Source organism: Garra rufa, chromosome 10 (genome assembly GCF_049309525.1).
Source record: "Garra rufa chromosome 10, GarRuf1.0, whole genome shotgun sequence".
In the NCBI taxonomy this organism is placed as follows: domain Eukaryota; kingdom Metazoa; phylum Chordata; class Actinopteri; order Cypriniformes; family Cyprinidae; genus Garra; species Garra rufa.
In genome coordinates, this window is record NC_133370.1 from 16,669,323 (window position 1) to 16,686,669 (window position 17,347).

Sequence of the window (17,347 nt, forward strand, 5' to 3'; positions counted from 1 at the left end):
TTCAGGGTAATTCGAGTTGCCTCATGCACAAAGCCACAAAGTTTGGGTTCGCAAAAACTTTCAAATCACTCATTTTCTGTCTTTCTTACTCAGTTTTCAAAGTCAGCAATGACTTCTTGGCATAATTATTTGCATTTAGAATATTGACAAAGCTTTAAAGTACTTGTGAATATAGACATACATATATTTAAAAAGAAATATTTGTTCATACTGAAAAACACATTCTATGTTCAGTTAATGTAAATTTAGCTGCTGCTGAATTTAAAGTGTATATATTTTCTTCCTTTCTTCTCCTTCTTCTTTTCTCTGATTATAATTGAAGTAGTTTTATTTTTTTCACAGTCTACATTACGTTTCATTTTAACAAGCTGCCTTAAACTGCACAGGCCATTGGATAATATTAACAAATAGCCGAATAGCTATTTTGGCATTTTTTTAAATCACATTTAGTCTGCATCTATTCTGTATGGAAGCCCATTTCCGCCACAGAATAAAAAAAGGTAATTGCAATTTTTTTTTTTTTTTTTTTAGTCTCACAATTCTGACTTTTTAAAGTTAAATTATGAGACAAACTTGCAATTCTGAGAAATAAAGTCACAATTCTGAGAATTAAAGTCAGAATTGTGATATAAATTCACAGTTCTGACCTTTTTCTCAGAATTGTGAGTTTACATCTCTTGTATCTCTCTAAACTTGCAATTCTGAGAACATATCAGCCTTTTTTCCTCTCAAAATTGAACTTTATAACTTGCAATTGCCAGTTTATGTCACAATTCTGAGAAAAAAAAGTCAGAATTCTGTTTTAATCTTGCAATTTTGACTTTATTTCTTTATTTTTATTTTATTTTGAAAATACAAGTTGTTAAAATGAAATGCAATTGTGTATTTATATCACACAATTCTGAGAAAAAAAATCTGAATTGTCAGTTTATATCTCGCAATTCTGACTTTTTCTCGCAATTGTGAGTTTATATCTCACAATTTTGACTTTATAAATCGCAACCGAGTTTATATCACAATTCTGAGAAAAAAAAAGTCGGAATTATGAGTTTTTATCTGTCAATTCTGACTTTCTAACTCATGATTGTGAGTTTATATTATGCAATTCTGACTTTATAACTCACAATTGTGACTTTATATTGTGCAATTCAGATTTTTTTTTTTACTCGCAGTTGTGTTTATATCGCAATTCTCAGTCAGAATTGTGAGGTAATGGTACATAACCTTTTTTTTTTATTTCATTCAGTGGCCGAAAAAGAAAAGAAAAGAAACAAAAATTGCCATCACTTTATTCTCTTTTTCTCTCTCTTCAGTTTGTCCCAGGGTCACTCAGGTGCAGGTATCATCTAAAGCATGATAGGGCCTTAAGATGTGTTGACAGTCACTGGCAGGCTCCCACGCCCAGAGAATATGCAGTCATTGGCTGAGAGATTGCAGGGCCTGTGTTGTCAGTGTGATTCATAAGAAGTGAGGTGGAAGTGAGGACTGAGTGACAATCATGACAGGCACTGCAGAGGTGAAGGGCGAGGATTTCTGGTTGTAACGCTTCCCGCTTGCATAAGCGTGTAATTGGGCAGCCTCTCTTTGTCTCTGGTCAAATCCCATCTGTCAACACTGATCTCTCCATCTCTCCGTCCAGCGGCCCGTCTCGCTGAGCCCTCCACTGAGAGTGACAGATCTCTCATTGAGTGCAGAACCCATAGAAAACTGGCACTGCCAATCAGGTCTACACTTACAGGATATGTACTGAAGGAAAAATGTATGGACTCAAGTTTATCTATTAGGAATAAAATGAACTTGGCATTGATTAGTAAAATAGATCCAGACTAAATGTGATCAAATTTTATTTTATTTTAGTTTAGTTTAGTTTAGTTTTAGAGGAAATGCAAGTTAAGATGAAACATGGTGTAGATTGTGAACATAAGCTTTTATTTAATTTAATTTTATTTTATTTAATTTTATTTTATTTTATTTTATTTTATTTTATTTTATTTTATTTTTATTTTATTTTATTTTATTTTATTTTATTTTATTTTATTTTATTTTACTTTACTTTACTTTACTTTACTTTACTTTACTTTACTTTACTTTACTTTACTTTTATTTTATTTATATTTTGAAAAGGCAAGTTGTTAAGATGGAATTTTATGTAGATTGTGAAACTAAGCTTTATTATTTTATTTTATTTTTCTATTTTTACTCTGCATCTATTCTGTATGGAAGCCCATTTCTGCCGAAAAAAAAGGTAATTGCAATTTTTTTTAAAATCTCACAATTGTTATCTAAACTTGTAATTCTGAGAACATATCAGCCTTTTTTCCTCTCAAAATTTAACTTTATAACTCGCAATTGGCAATTTATGTCACAATTCTAAAAAAAAAGTGAAGAGAAAAAGTCCGAATTGAGAGATAAAAACTCCATTTGGTAGAACAAAAGTCATATTTATGTTTTTATCTAACAATTTTGACTTTATTTCTCGCAATTGTGTATGTATTTCATGAAATTCTGAGGAAAAAAAAATTCGAAATTGTGTTCATATCTCGCAATTCTGACATTATAACTTGCAGTTTCGTGTTTATCATGCAATTCTGAGAATAAATTCATAATTTTGCGTTTATATTTCACACTTCTGAGAAAAAAAGTCAGAATTCTGAGATAATGTCGCAATAACCTTTTTTTATTTTTTATTCAGTGGCGGAAACAGGCTTAATTCTATGCAACCCCCGAGTTCAAGTATAAAAAAGTAATAAAAGAAAAAAAAAAGCTTTTTTTATTATTTAATTTAATTTTATTTTATTTTATTAAGAAAAGGCAAGCTGTTAAGATTTTTCTTAATGTAGATTGTACAAATAAACTTTATTATTTTATTTAATCTATTTGTATTTAATTTTATTTATTGAGGAAAAGCAAGTTGTTAAGATGGATTTAGATTGTGAAAATGAGCTTTATTTATTTTTTATTAGCATTCTTTTTCTATTTTGTGTTTTTTATTTTTTTATTTTTTTTTAATAAGCTACAAAGATGATTTTTTAAAACTAAAACCAAGAAATGTACATTACAGGAAATGTACATTTAATTTTAAACTTGATCAATATTTTTTCATGTCATATTCATTTTAGTTCATTTTACTCTGACTAAAATTATGCAAATTGATTAAATAATTACTTCTGCCATTATCAGCATAAAACTTTATAATTTTCTGGCATAAGTGCATTAAAGCAACTAGCATTCATCAGAAATAATTATTTTCTTTTTGATTAAATATAAATGAATGTTTTTTAGAGCTTGATTTGGTCCTGTTTAGTACAAAGTCATCACAAAATGATGATGATTTATTCTGATTTTTCCAAAACACTTTGCCTAGAGTGTTTCCAGGCTTTTGAAGGACAATGTAATTTGCAGCTGAACAAAATAAATGTTGACATTATCAACAGCACATTTTAATTAAAATAGTTTGATTAATCATTTAAAACATTCTTATTTTATGTAAAAACAGAGCTTTGGTTCTAATACAGACATACACTTTGTAAAGCTACTGTAACAGGCTTTTTTGACAAGTTTTGGCACAGGTTTGAATCTGACCAGCATTACATCCTAATCTTTTCCACTTTTTTCCTCTCTAATACTTTCCTGTCACTCTCCACTACACACCCTGATTAGATTTCAAAAAGCACAAACATAAAATTAGAAGAACCCCATAAATATACAAACGCACCACTTCCAGTCACTTAATTAACATTGCATTCATCCGTGAACATCTCAAGGCAGTCTTATGATGGAAACTCAGTGACAGAAATGAGGTGAGTTTCCTGGCCAACTCATTTCCTGTCCACCTGTCATGTAGCCCTTTTCTGCACCATGTTCCCCCCACTCCCCCATTATTTTTCCATGCGTATCCCAGTCTATTCTTTTTAACTCAGCAATTCCAGTTGCATTATCAGTCCTTGCGCCGCTCTGTCACGACTTTTTGGCGTCCGTGGCATTTGCGAATAAGCAATGAATGTTTAATGCCGCAGTTAATGTTAATCGTCACCCCGAGGTCCTGAAATGGTCTTTCTATTGAACAGAATGAGTCTGGCCTCTGGCTTTGGTGTGTTTGGATAATCGAGGGAATTATTCACTCTCCAGGGAGTAGATGAGTCATTACGGAGCTTTATTCCGTAGTCCTGTTGCACATGCTTCCCCTTGTGATGCTGGATTAGAAGAAGACCCACTGCTGTTTTAGATTTTAGTAGGTGTTTTTGTTTTTTTCTGAAAAAGTTTTTTGTTACATATATCGTTTTGAAGTGAGCTATAAAGCTTCTCTGCTCAGTTTATCTGGGGCGGAACGGCTACCTCAGATATTCATGAGAAACTTTTTTAAGACCTTTCCCTCAAAAAGAGGTAGAGATGGAGGCCTGTGGTACTGTACTGTCGCCCCATTTTATCCACAGTAGTGCCAATGAATAATGTAATAAGATATTCAGTTAGGGAAACGGGCTGAGGGAATATCTCTCTGCTGAGGTGAATACAAAGCGCTCACTTCTCTGAATTATACAGAGAGAGTCCATAAAGGCCAGCGAGGAAGAGTGAGATGTTTTATCTTTTGGGTTATTCTTACTCTAAGCTTCATGTTTTATAAAGCGCACAAGACAGAGTAATGTAACATGCATGAACTTATACTAAAGCACACAGTGATGTGCCAGCCTTGACCAGGAGGATAACATGTGTCAGTAGGAAAATCATTCTTTTTCCTTTGACCTTGCTATTTGCTTTTAACCATAGCTTTCATCATGATTGGTTTTACCTCTTCGTGTTTGTACTGAAAGATAAAAAGGATACAGCTCAGATGTAAATCTGATATGCGGTGACAACAGATGCTGTAGCGATAGCAGAACTCTGATATGAAAGCGGATGGCCTGTGTGTCAAAGTGATAGAGATTTTAAAGGGTGTTGAAGCGTGATGGGTAAAATTTGGGTAATTAATAATAAAGGTTGAAACAGAAGTATTATAACAGACAACAGGTTCAATAAATTCATAGTACAATGCTTTCTGAAAGTATTCAAACCCCTTTATTTTTAAGGGTATGAATACTTATGCAATGGAATCGTTTCGGTTTTTAATTTCTAATAAATTTGCAAGGTTGTTACAGATCTGTTTTTTGCTTTGTCATTATGTATGGAGTGGTGATTGATGTGGGAAAAAATTATTTAAACCAGTTTAACATGAGGCTGAAACATGAAAAAATGCTTGTTTCTGTAATCATGTATTTATATTTAGCTCTCCAGTTTCTAATGTGTGCTTTTCTCCCAGGTTGGAACAAGCGTGTGGATTATGAACCTGGAACAGGCAGCAAGCAGCTCTTTCCCAAGATGCACCTGGAGACCTGTGATGGCCCTTTATCTTCAGTGCGAGCCATGGTGGAACTACAGACCAGCCATATTGGAAAGGGTTGTGACAGAGAGACCTATTCTGAGAAGTCTCTGCAGAAGCTCTGTGGTACGGTCAACTTCAGCACAAATCTTTTATCAGTCAGTCCAGAACTGCTTTGAGTTGGTTTGCTGAGCTTAATAAGTTTAATTCAATTCACAAAGGTTCCCAGTTGAATAGAGATAGTATAATACACAGTAGTATAGAATGTATAATTTATTATTCAATATTGGGCGATGTAATGGATATTTAATTTTGCATGTACATTTCCACTATTTTTACATTTATATTACTTTTGCCATCATGTAACGGTCAAGATTTTAAAGAATAAGTTCACTCCTGAATTTAAATTTCCTGATAATTTATCCACCTCCATGTCATCCAAGATGTTCATGTCTTTCTGTCTTCAGTCGAAAAAAATGAAAGTTTTTGAGGAAAAAAATTCCAGGTTTTTTTCCATAACCCTGGATTATGGAATCCTGGATTATGCTGGTCCTTGACCAGCACGTGACCAGCTAAGGACCAGCATAAACCCGCTAAGGATCATCATAAACCAGCAAAGGACCAGCTTAAACCAGCATCCCAGCATCAAAACCTACCTAAGCAGCATATGCTGTTTTTTTCAACAGGGAAAGTGGACTTCAGTGGTTAAAGGTCCAAATTGCAGTTTCAATGCAGCTTCAAAAGGCTCTAAATGATCCTAGCTCTAAATGATCCCAGATGAGGAATAAGGGTCTTGTCTAGCGAAACGATCGGCCACTTTCTAAATGAATATATTTCTATACTTTTTAAGCACAAATGCTCATCTTGCACTAGCTCTGTGATGTACTTCTATGACTTCAACATCATTTGACATTTGTTATTTTATCTTTATTTGTAAAGGGCATTTGACTTTCTTTGCACTTTGCTTTGTAAACACTGGGTCAGTACTTCCGCCATTTCACATTCCAGTCATGTGTGACCTTTCCAATGTGATTACGTAATGTGTGAAGTCATGGACGCAGATCTAGTGCAAGATGAGAATTTGTGGTTAAAAAGTATATACATTTTTATTTATTTCTTTTAATTTTTTTTTTTTAGAAAATGGTTAATTGTTTCACTAGATAAAACCATTATTCCTCAGCTGAGGTTGTGTAGAGTTCTTTGAAGCTGCATTGAAACTGTAATCTGGACCTTGTACACATTGATCCCCATTGAAGTCCACTATATGAAGAAAAATCCTGGAATGTTTTCATCAAAACCTTAATTTCTTTTCGACTGAAGAAAGACATGAACATCTTTGATGACATAGGAGTAAGTAAATTATCAGGAAATTTTAATTCTGGAGTGAGTAATCATTAAGTGAGCAATAGTCAATTCATTTTAGTTTTTATGTTTGATTCTTAATTTATTTAGGCAAAATCGTATAGAATTTTAATACCTGCCATTTGTGAGTTATGAGTCTATGAGTATAACATGAAAACAATTATTGGCTTATAAAAATGGGGAAGAATTTTAATATCAGTTCATCCCTACACTTCACCTAACCATGTCTCGTATTTTGTCCCACATATTGCATGTTCAACACATTTTAAAATGGGTCATAAAACAATTTTCATGTATCTCAATAAATCAGTCATTTTAATCTGATGAAAGTCTCTTTGAAACTGATGCCATTATGAAGTCAGAACCACTCTGGCACACGATTGTGGAGTGATTAAAGCTCTGACTGATTTGTGAAGCATTAAGTGTGTTGATCTTTTTACCGTCTTGGCTCTCTCTCAGTAATAATAATTTCCCCTGTTGAAGTCAGTCGCTTTTGCCCAAGCACTTTGTACAGTAAACGGAAATCTGTGTTTATTGTTTGAAAATAGGCAGATTTTTGAAGTGTTTCTGAAAGCTGCCGAGCAAAAATGAAATATTTTTTTTAAAACCGCCCCTAAATAATTTAGATAAATATGTGCTTTATGGAAATCACTTTATAGAAGTCCTAATGTGTAACCATTAGCGTGCAACTTTGAAACGCTGACCGTTTATTCTGGACTGGACGTCTGATGACAAGAGCCGCCACTAAGACTCATGTAGCGCTAGAAATTGCTTGCGTAATGTAATCTCATTGACCTGTACCTTTACGGTATTTCTGGAAATGGATTCTCTCAGAAGAGCTCAGACGCTCACTTGGAGACTGGCGGTGAATTTATCGTCCAATATCGATTGGCAGAAATAAATATTGCATAGCTTAAAAGCAGCAGCGCTGCCATATTCTCTCTCGCTTCTGTCTCTCTCTGGGCCCGTGGCGAAGTGAGTGATGTGGAGCTGTGGAATGAGAACATGTTGCTCTGACATCGCCGCTGCTCATCGCTCATTCTGTACCTCTGTGCTGGCCGTCCTGTCACCCCTGAGTGGGGAAAAAAGATTCAATATCCTCCTGTACTCCCAAATAAAACACGCAGAGAGAGGCATAAGCGAGCGTGGGAGGGAGGGAGGACGACAGGAGGCTAATCAAAGATTGATAGGTGGCGCTGTCCTTGCATATTTAGGACTTGTCCCCAAAGCGACGGTGAACACAATTTGTTAAATCTCAAAGTTTCTTCTATATACATACAGTGAGGAAAATCCCCTGGTGATTTTGTATGTTTGCCCACTGACAAAGAAATGATCAGTCTATAATTTTAATGGTAGGTTTATTTGAACAGTGAGAGACAGAATAACAACAAAAAAATCCAGAAAAACAAATTTCAAAAAAGTTATAAATTGGTTTGCATTTTAATGAGTGAAATAAGTATTTGATCCCCTATCAATCAGCAAGATTTCTGGCTCCCACGTGTCTTTTGTACAAGTAACAAACTGAGATTAGGAGCACTTTCTTAAAGGAAGTGTTCCTAATCTCAGTTTGTTACCTGTATAGAAGACACCTCTCCACAGAAGCAATCAATCAGATTCTAAACTCTCCACTATGGCCAAGACCAAAGAGCTGTCCAAGGATGTCAGAGACAAGATTGTAGACCTACAAAAGGCTGGAATGGGCTACAAGATCATCGCCAAGCAGCTTGGTGAGAAGGTGACAACAGTTGGTGCGATTATTTTTAGATAGAAGAAACTCAAAATAACTGTCAGTCTTACTCGGTCTAGGGCTCCATGTAAGATCTTGTGGAGTTTTAATGGTCATGAGAACGGTGAGGAATTAGCCCAGAACTACATGGGAGGATCTTGTCAATGATCTCAAGGCAACTAGAACCAAAGTCACCAAGAAAACAATTGGTAACACACTACGCCGTGAAGGACTGAAATCCTGCAGCGCAGTGTGAGATGTTACCCCACTCTTCCACCAAGGCACTTGCAAGTTCCTGGACATTTCTGGGGGGAATGGCCCCAGCCCTCACCCTGGGATCCAACAGGTCCCAGACGTGCTCAATGGGATTGAGATCCAGGCTTTTCGCTGGCCATGGCAGAACACTGACATTGCTGTCATGCAGAAACTCACGCACAGAACGAGCAGTATGGCTGGTTGCATTGTCCTGCTGGAGAATCATGTCCGGATGAGCATGCACAAAGGGTACCACATGAGGGAGGAGGATGTCTTCCCTGTACCGCAAGGCATTGAGATTGCCTGCAATGACAACAAGCTCAGTCCGATGGTGATGTGATATACCGCCCCAGACCATGACGGACTCCCCACCTCCAAATCGATCCCGCTCCAGGGTACAAGCCTCGGTGTAACGCTCATTCCTTCGACGATAAACACGAATCCGTCCATCACCCCTGGTGAGACAAAACCGTGACTCATCAGTGAAGAGCAGTTGTCACTCCTGTCTGGTCCAGTGAAGGTGGGTTTGTGCCCATAGGTGGTGTTGTTGCTGGTGATGTCTGGTAAGGACCTGCCTTAAAACAGGCCTACAAGCCCTCAGTCCAGCCTCTCTCAGCCTATTGCGGACAGTCTGAGCACGGATGGAGGGATTGTGTGTTCCTGGTGTGACTCGGGCAGTTGTTGTGGCCATCCTGTACCTGTCACGCAGGTGTGATATTTGGATGTACCGATCCTGTGCAGGTGTTGTTACACATGGTCTTCCACTGCGAGGATGATCAGCTGTCCTTCCTGTCTCCCTGTAGCGCTGTCTTAGGCGTCTCACAGTGCGGACATGGCAATTTATTGCCCTAGCCACATCAGCAGTCCTCATGCTTCCCTGCAGCATGCCTAATGCACGTTCACGCAGATGAGCAGGGACCCTGGGCATCTTTCTTTGGGTGTTTTTCACAGTCGGTAGACAAGTCTCTTTAGTGTCCTGCGTTTTTAGAACTGTGACCTTAAATGCCTACTTTCTGTAAGCTGTTAAGGTCTTAACGACCATTCCACAGGTGCATGTTAATTAATTGATTATGGTTAATTGAACCTGCATGGAAAACATTGTTTAGAGATCTGTAAAGTTATTTGGATTTTTGCAACATTATTGTTGAAATACACAGTCCTGAAAAAGGGACGTTTCTTTTTTTGCTGAGTTTACAAGAAAAATCTGACCTGTGTGATTGTCAGAAATGGTTTTGCCACCAAGTACTAAGTCACGTTTTGCGAAGGGGTCAAACACTTATTTCAGTCATTAAAATGCAAATTAATTTATAACTTTTTAAAATGCTTTTTTCTACATTAGAGTTGTTATTCTTTCTCTCACTGTTCAAATAAGCCATTAAAAGTTTAGACTGATCATTTCTTTGTCAGTAGGCAAATTAACAAAATCAGCAGGGGATCAAATAATTTTTTTTCCCTCACTGTAATGCTTCCCAACTGGTGAGGAAGCCATACTCAAACTCTTTTAACCCACTCGATCACCCTAGCTTAACGTGCCAGAGAGTTGCCAGGCCACATCCGACAGCAATAAGTTTTCTAATGAGACGTTTGCTTTCAGAAATGACATTTCAGTCAGGGTTGAATGTGGGTCTCGGAACCAAATGTTACTTGCTTTTCATCTCTAATTTGATTTGAAGTGTGCTGTATGCACAGTATATTTGAATGCCAGGCCAACTAACATGATTTTAACTCCTTATGATGGACAGCTTGTAATTTTTCATTGCTGCCTCTTGCAGTAACCTGAACTAACCTCGGTGCTTTTATCTCCGCAGGAGCAGCCTCGGGCAGCACAGACCTTCTCCCGGCGCCGAGCGCGTCCACCAATTGGACGGCTTCCTTGCTGACAGACAGCGGCCGAGACAGCGACCTCATCTTTAGGTTTGATGGACGACAGGCAGCCAATATCCCAGAGTGGGTTGTGCCACAGAACCTGACAGATCAGTTTACCATAGCAACATGGATGAAGCACGGGCCAAGTCCTGGACTGAGAGCTGAGAAGGAGACGTTGCTGTGTAATTCTGATAAAACTGGTGAGCTATGATAACAGGGGCTCAATTTTTGATTAAAGGGATAGTTCACCCAAAAATGAAAATTCTGCCAAACCTCTAGCACCTTTGTTCATCTTCGGAACATGAATTAAGATATTTTGGGTGAAATTCTAGAGCTTTCTGACCCTGTATAGACAGCAATGCAACTGACACGTTCAAGGCCCAGAAGTGTAGTAAGGACATTAATAAAATAGTCCATGTGATATCAGTGGAAAACTAAAATAATGACTTCATTCAACAATTCAACTTCTGTGTCAGTCTTTGACTTTTACAAGAGTACCATGACACATGCTTCATACATTTATAAAATAAAGGTTGAACCACTGATGTCGCATGGGCTATTTCATAGTTTTGCTACCTTTCTGGGTCTTGAACGTGTCAGTTGCATTGCTGTCTATGCAGGGACAGAAAGCTCTCGGATTTCATCAAAAACATCTTAACTTGTATTCCGAAGATGAACAAAGGTTTTACGGGTTTGGAACAACATGTGGGTGAGTAATCAGCATTTTCATTTTTGGGTGAACTATATATATAAAACCACAGTTACTTAGATTTGAAGAGATCAGTGCTACAGATGTGTCAGACACACCAGAGAAAAGTTTTATCAGTACCAGACAATGCCTAGCAGCATTAGGGAGAGAGATTAAGACTATGGATTAAATCTGGATTAAAAAGTGTTTCAGAACACAATTCTCTGGAGGTTAAAGGGAAACTCTAGTCAGGAAGAAATGCAGCGTGACTGTCAGTGGCCAATTCTCTGAGACCGAGTGGCCCTGATGGGGGCCGACTGCTTGGCAGGACTCTTTCGAGTTCATTGATCCCAGGCGTCATGTTGAGTAGGTGTGAGACTTAATCAATTCAACATGCACTAAAAGCAGTCGCACGAGAGACATCGAGCAGAAGCACAGAGGCAGCGTTGAGGTGAGTGGAGAGGGGCGCCGTGTGGAGGAGACGTGGCAGCCACCTTGATCAATGAGAGGTTTCAGAGAAAGCGTGAAAGCAGTCCAGTCTTGCTTTGAGAGAGAAACGTGATGGACAGTAAAACGTGTCAATAACAGAGAAAAAACGCTTTAACGGGAGTCTGAGATTGAATGGCAGCTCTCTCATCCGCATCCTGTTAGGATTTAGCATTGTTGTAGGTTGACGTTTAGTTTGAATAAAGCTGGGGAAAAATGTAATACCAGCTTAAGGGTCAAAATGGTTTTTTGAACAGGGTTTGTTGCTGGTAGCTATTGTCACAGTCTCAGCTAAGGTGGTTTACCAGCTTGACTAAGATAAAATTCTGGCTGATACCACTAAGCCGATGTTATGGCAACTGACTAATAAATGGCTAATATTAGAATTCTCTAATATTTAATCTAAAACTGTAAAAACACTAAAAACTAAAATAGTTTCAAATGGTGCAGGTGTGATTTTAAGGATTGCAACATTATATTGTACTGTACAATATGAAAAATGGAAATTGATTTATTGATTTGCTAAAGATGATCTATATTTTAAATTATTAGTGATGATCAATTTCAAGTAAACATTAGATGTCCGCAGTGGTAACCCAAATGTAGAAAGAAAGAAAGAAAGAAAGAAAGAAAGAAAGAAAGAAAGAAAGAAAGAAAGAAAGAAAGAAAAAGTTAATTTTAACCTTTAATATTATAGTAATGCAGTACCAACTGACTCTCAGTGTTGGGCATGTTACTTTTAAAAAAGTAATTAGTTATAGTTACTTTTCACAAATAGTAACTAAGTTACATCATCATAAAAGTAAATAATTACCATGGAAAGTAACTACTGTGTTACTTTCAAAATCAAATATGTCATATAACTTAGATGCCCCTAATATTACATATGTTAAATGAATAAAACATTGTACACTAATCTACACTATTTTAATGTTGCTGTGGGACAATGTGACAGACACCTTCCAGTGGCTAATTATCACATCATTGTGGTCGCTTCAACTCGCGGACATGAAAAACATCCCCCAGATAAGAATAAGGCATCGTTAGAAACCGCAAAGGCTCTACTTTTTTTGTGTATAATCATAATAACAACAGAATAATGTACTTTTTTTAAAATAAAGAAAATATACAGGGTGCGCTCTCAGCCGTTTAGTCTCCATCATTTCTTTTCACAGACAGGTAAATAAAACAACCTGAATCTCTGCAAACTCCTACTTGGCAGACATAAGAATTATATGTGTAGAAAGCTTGATATGTCTACTTGTAAATTAAGTCATGTCGAAAACGAATATTCTCTGATAAAGTAATCCGTATGATACCAACGCGAGCTCCAGTGTTTCTTGTCTAAACTCATCTTTAATGTAATCATGCCCTCGAGCGGCTCCACTTTTCAAATTTTAAACATCCACGTGAGACATGTAGGTACACCCCCACATCAACTCCGTAAACAAAGTGAACATTCATTAAGTTGGTCTCAGCTACTTTCGTTTCTGGAAGAAGACGCACTAAGAGGAATAAGCTAGAATTTACCTCAGTAGAAAAATGCAATGCAAAGCTTTGCGGGTCCCATGGCTGAGAGCCTACTCGGATGAAAACCACTTCAGTGAGCTCAGTTATAGTAACGCTGCATTTTATTGTCAGTAACGGCGTTGTAATGGAGGAAACAGTAATTCGTTTGATTACTTGTTACTGAAAAAGTAATGCTGTTAGTAACTCTGTTTATATATAACACTGTTATTCCCATCACTGCTGACTCTCATGTATATTTTACAGCATTAGTTGAGAGATTGTTTTCTTTCCTGTACCTGATAAATGTCCAAAACAATCAATATTGATTCAGGAATCAAGTCAAATCACAATCTTGTGAGCCAGAATCGAATCAAATAGTTAATTTGTGTCAAAACGCAGCACTAAAATTAAGTAAAATATATTATATAATATATAATGAAGTTTTAGCAGCCATTACTCTGTCTTTAGACAAAAAAAAATATTATCAATCTTGTGTTGAACAGTTGTGCTGTTTAATATTTTTGTGCAAACCACAGTACACTTTTTAGGATTATTTGATTCAATATGTTCTTTCTTTAAATGAGTAAAAAATGCAAATTTTAAGCTGGTTATCCCTGGATATTTGAGCAGGATTCATGGATTATATCCTGTCAGTCAGTCCATCCCTGACTGGAATTATTCTCTTTAGAGTTTCTGGAGTATCACAGTATCTGTTCATTTTTCTGTATGTCAAGACTTATCTCCTTGTTTGTAGTGTAATTTTTATAACTCAGACTTGTATAACAGTCGAGAGGTTTTCTAACATGACTATGCAGTTCAGACAAGCTCTCAGAACGAGGCATGGAGATCTATAAATGTAAATCTTTTATCAACATGACGTTCGTGCTTTGACAAACATTGTGAGTGATTTGTAGAAAAGTTATTTTACAAAAAAAAGTTCTAAAATAAACCGACTTATTTATCATTTATTTGACACATTTACAGTTAGGCTTTTCTGTGTTTTCTTTTTACAGAGATGAACAGGCATCATTACTCTCTGTACGTTCATAACTGCCGTCTGGTGTTTCTTCTGAGGCGAGACTTTATTCAGCTGGACTCCTTCAGGCCGGCAGAATTCCACTGGAGGCTGGAACAGGTGAGGAGCCCCCGGGCCACCGTCACACATGCATGTCAACATCACAACCAGCCCTGTGATAAACAGGACGGGAAAAATGCCACACCGATCGGGCTCCATTTATAGTAATCACTTGTGAAGTGAAGTTCGCTCTGTATAATTTTCAATTACCTGTTTTTTGAATTATTCATTATCCGTGTGAATGATCTTTCCGTTGCGACGAGTGATGTGTCACTGGTAAAATGATTATTATCAGAAGGACAAATTGGAAAGCTGACGCAAAGACAGCACTCACGTTTTCTCTCCCAGTGCTTATTTGGCTCATAATCCAGCTTGTTTGTGTTTGGAAACACCTTGATTTTCTCAAATTTCCAGCATTTCCCTTGGCTAACGTTGAGTGCGGACTAATTTTTGATTGAGAGCACTAAACGGATTTATATGTGTGTCACCGCGCTTGCCAAGGGGAGCAGAGAGCCGAGGTGAGAGACATGTGTAATCAGTATGAAAAGCTCTCCACAGCAATGACCTCTCGCAGGGAACATAATGATAGTCCTTCGCCCACACCAGTCCTTAACCGCAAATTACACGCACATACACATTCTCACATCCAGACGTGCGCTAGCACAAGCGCAACCTCTCAGATCCCTCTGACCTGCTGTTAATATATGCGTATCTATTGAGTAAACACCCTGTATGTCGTTGAAAGACTTTTTTGTCCTTTTCAAATCCACAGAACAGATCGTTGGCTGAGAGGCCTTTGATCAATAGTCTAGATCAATTACTGTAAGTAGGACTCTGGAGTTCAGGTTTTGGTCACAGTCCAGAAGCTTGTGTGCGGCAGAATTTTTCGCAGATGTTTTGATTAGCCGAAACTAAGATGCGAGAAAATTTGGCTGCTTTAGTAATATTACATTTGTTTTCTCGCTGTGGCAGTTGTGTAGCATAGCAGTGAAAGATCTGGGCAGGGAGCCGAAAGCTCATACATTTGAGCCCTTCATAGGATGAGACGTGAGCTTTGGCTCTTGTGCCCTTGAGCGAGCCACTTAACCTCAGGTCACTCCAAGAGAACTGACCCTGTAGAGAGGCGTTCACACTGAAAGCGATTTGCAGTGAGAAAACTATTGGATGTCATTGATTTTCAGTTGCCGAATGAATACTCTTAGCAATACTGAAGTTCATAGTTAAATAATAACAGTTCAGTACATGGACATGACATACCATGAGTCTCAAACACCATTGTTTCCTCCTTCTTATATAAATCTAGTGTTTGCAAAAGACCACCGAAAAATAGGTCAATTCCAACATAACACCGACTGTTACGCAATAGTCCCGGGATCGTTAATAGTTACGTCCCCAACATTTGCATCGCCCAATCATCGTAACATCAGCACATCAGTAAAACAAGGCAATCCACTGAAGGGACACGGTTAGCTTAATGCTAGCGCTAGCCTGTTACATTGCAGTACAAAAGATTTCACTTACCACATAAACAGAGAAATGACTGCGCTGATGATGGTGAATGATGGAGAAATAACTGCGCTGATGATGGCGAATGATTTACAGATCCCGAGTATCACTGACAAGCAGCTAAACTTGTGTGGTAAGTAAGCACTCCCTCTGCATTGTAACTTTACACAGAGCACATGCGATCACAGTAATGAGACTAAAATGTCGGCGATTCAAAACGGCAGATTCAACAAACCACATATTAAAAGCGGCTAGAGCTCCTAATTAAATATATATTTTTATCAATGTGCCAGCTATAGAGATGAGCAGCTCTGTGAAACAGCCAATCAGAGCAGAGCTCATTAATATTCATGAAGCTTCCAAATAAGGCAATAACAGAGCATTTCATTCTAGGGACAAATCCTAGGGTTGTAAATGGACCTGTAAAACCGTTTCTGGAGATTTCTTGCCCGTTCCTATGCCATATACCTTCTATGTATATATCAGAGAACAGTTTAACATAAATGCATTCTATGGCACCTTTAATGCATGTTTTTTTCCTTTTGGTGCATCAGTGAGCATTTGAACCTTCTGTAATAGTTGCACATGAGTCCCTTAGTTGTCCTCAGTGGGAAAAGATCATACTGTCATTGTTGAGATGGGTTCTAATACACAAAAATGCTGGAAAACCAAATAATTTGTGGGAACTGAGGAATTTTTCTGAAGAACAGCAGGCAGTTTAACTGTTCAGGACAAACAAAGGACTTATGAGCAACTAAACAAACAAAACACAGCTGTGGATCATTGATGTAACACACACAGTATTACGAATCAATGGGATGTGAACGTTTGAACGGGGGTCATTTTTATTAAATTCAACTATTATTTTCTCTTGTGGACTATATGTAAAAATCTTTAATGTGAAATATCTTATTCAGGTCAATACTAAATAAACAATAACATGCATTTTGTATGATCCCTCTTATTTTGGTAAAATATTTAACATTTTGCAGATTCTGAAAGGGGGATGTAAACATTTGACCGTCTGTACTTGCTCTGACAGGCTTTTGATAGTGGATCCATAAAAGCATTCCATATGCTTTTACACACATCATTACACAAATAGGCTAACACTACCCTGAAGAGGACAGTTTTCCGTTGTTTATCATGGACATAGACTCTGAACGTTTGATCACCCCTTGTGGAGTTTACGAGATGTTACAGAACTATTTTGCGTCAATTTCATTGATGTACTGAAAAAATCTATATAGGTTACTTTTATGCTGGCTTTTGCGGGTTGGAGCGGGACAAAACATAAATGTTACGGGCGGGAGCAGGACTAGATAACATATTTCTGCGGGAGCGGGCGGCGCAGGCTTCTAAATCAAAGGACGCACATACATTGTGGTACTCTCCAAAATGCAGCTAGGGTGATGCGGACAAAAAGTATTCTCGTAGCTTTATAAAATTACATTTGAACTGTCAAATATTTTGTTGATGTTCTTGGTACCTTTCTGGACCTTGAACGTGGTTGGACCCTTG

General features: G+C 37.5%; 2 protein-coding genes across 2 annotated transcripts in view; one reads left to right on the forward strand and one right to left on the reverse strand.

Annotated features, from left to right (window-relative positions):
• The window catches only part of clstn2a (calsyntenin 2a), a 284,841-nt gene that overhangs the window by 201,382 nt on the left and 66,112 nt on the right, over positions 1–17,347 (forward strand). The window contains exons 6-8 of the mRNA XM_073849384.1: positions 5,294–5,479; positions 10,505–10,762; positions 14,259–14,380. Coding sequence (XP_073705485.1) covers positions 5,294–5,479; positions 10,505–10,762; positions 14,259–14,380 — 566 coding nt within the window. The remainder of the gene's footprint in view (positions 1–5,293; positions 5,480–10,504; positions 10,763–14,258; positions 14,381–17,347) is intronic.
• LOC141343754 (uncharacterized) lies at positions 8,919–9,624 on the reverse strand. Its single transcript, XM_073848390.1, has 2 exons — positions 9,194–9,624; positions 8,919–9,102 (listed from the first exon to the last, which is right to left on the reverse strand). The coding sequence occupies exons 1-2, from the start codon at positions 9,622–9,624 to the stop codon at positions 8,919–8,921; spliced, it is 615 nt and encodes a 204-aa protein (XP_073704491.1).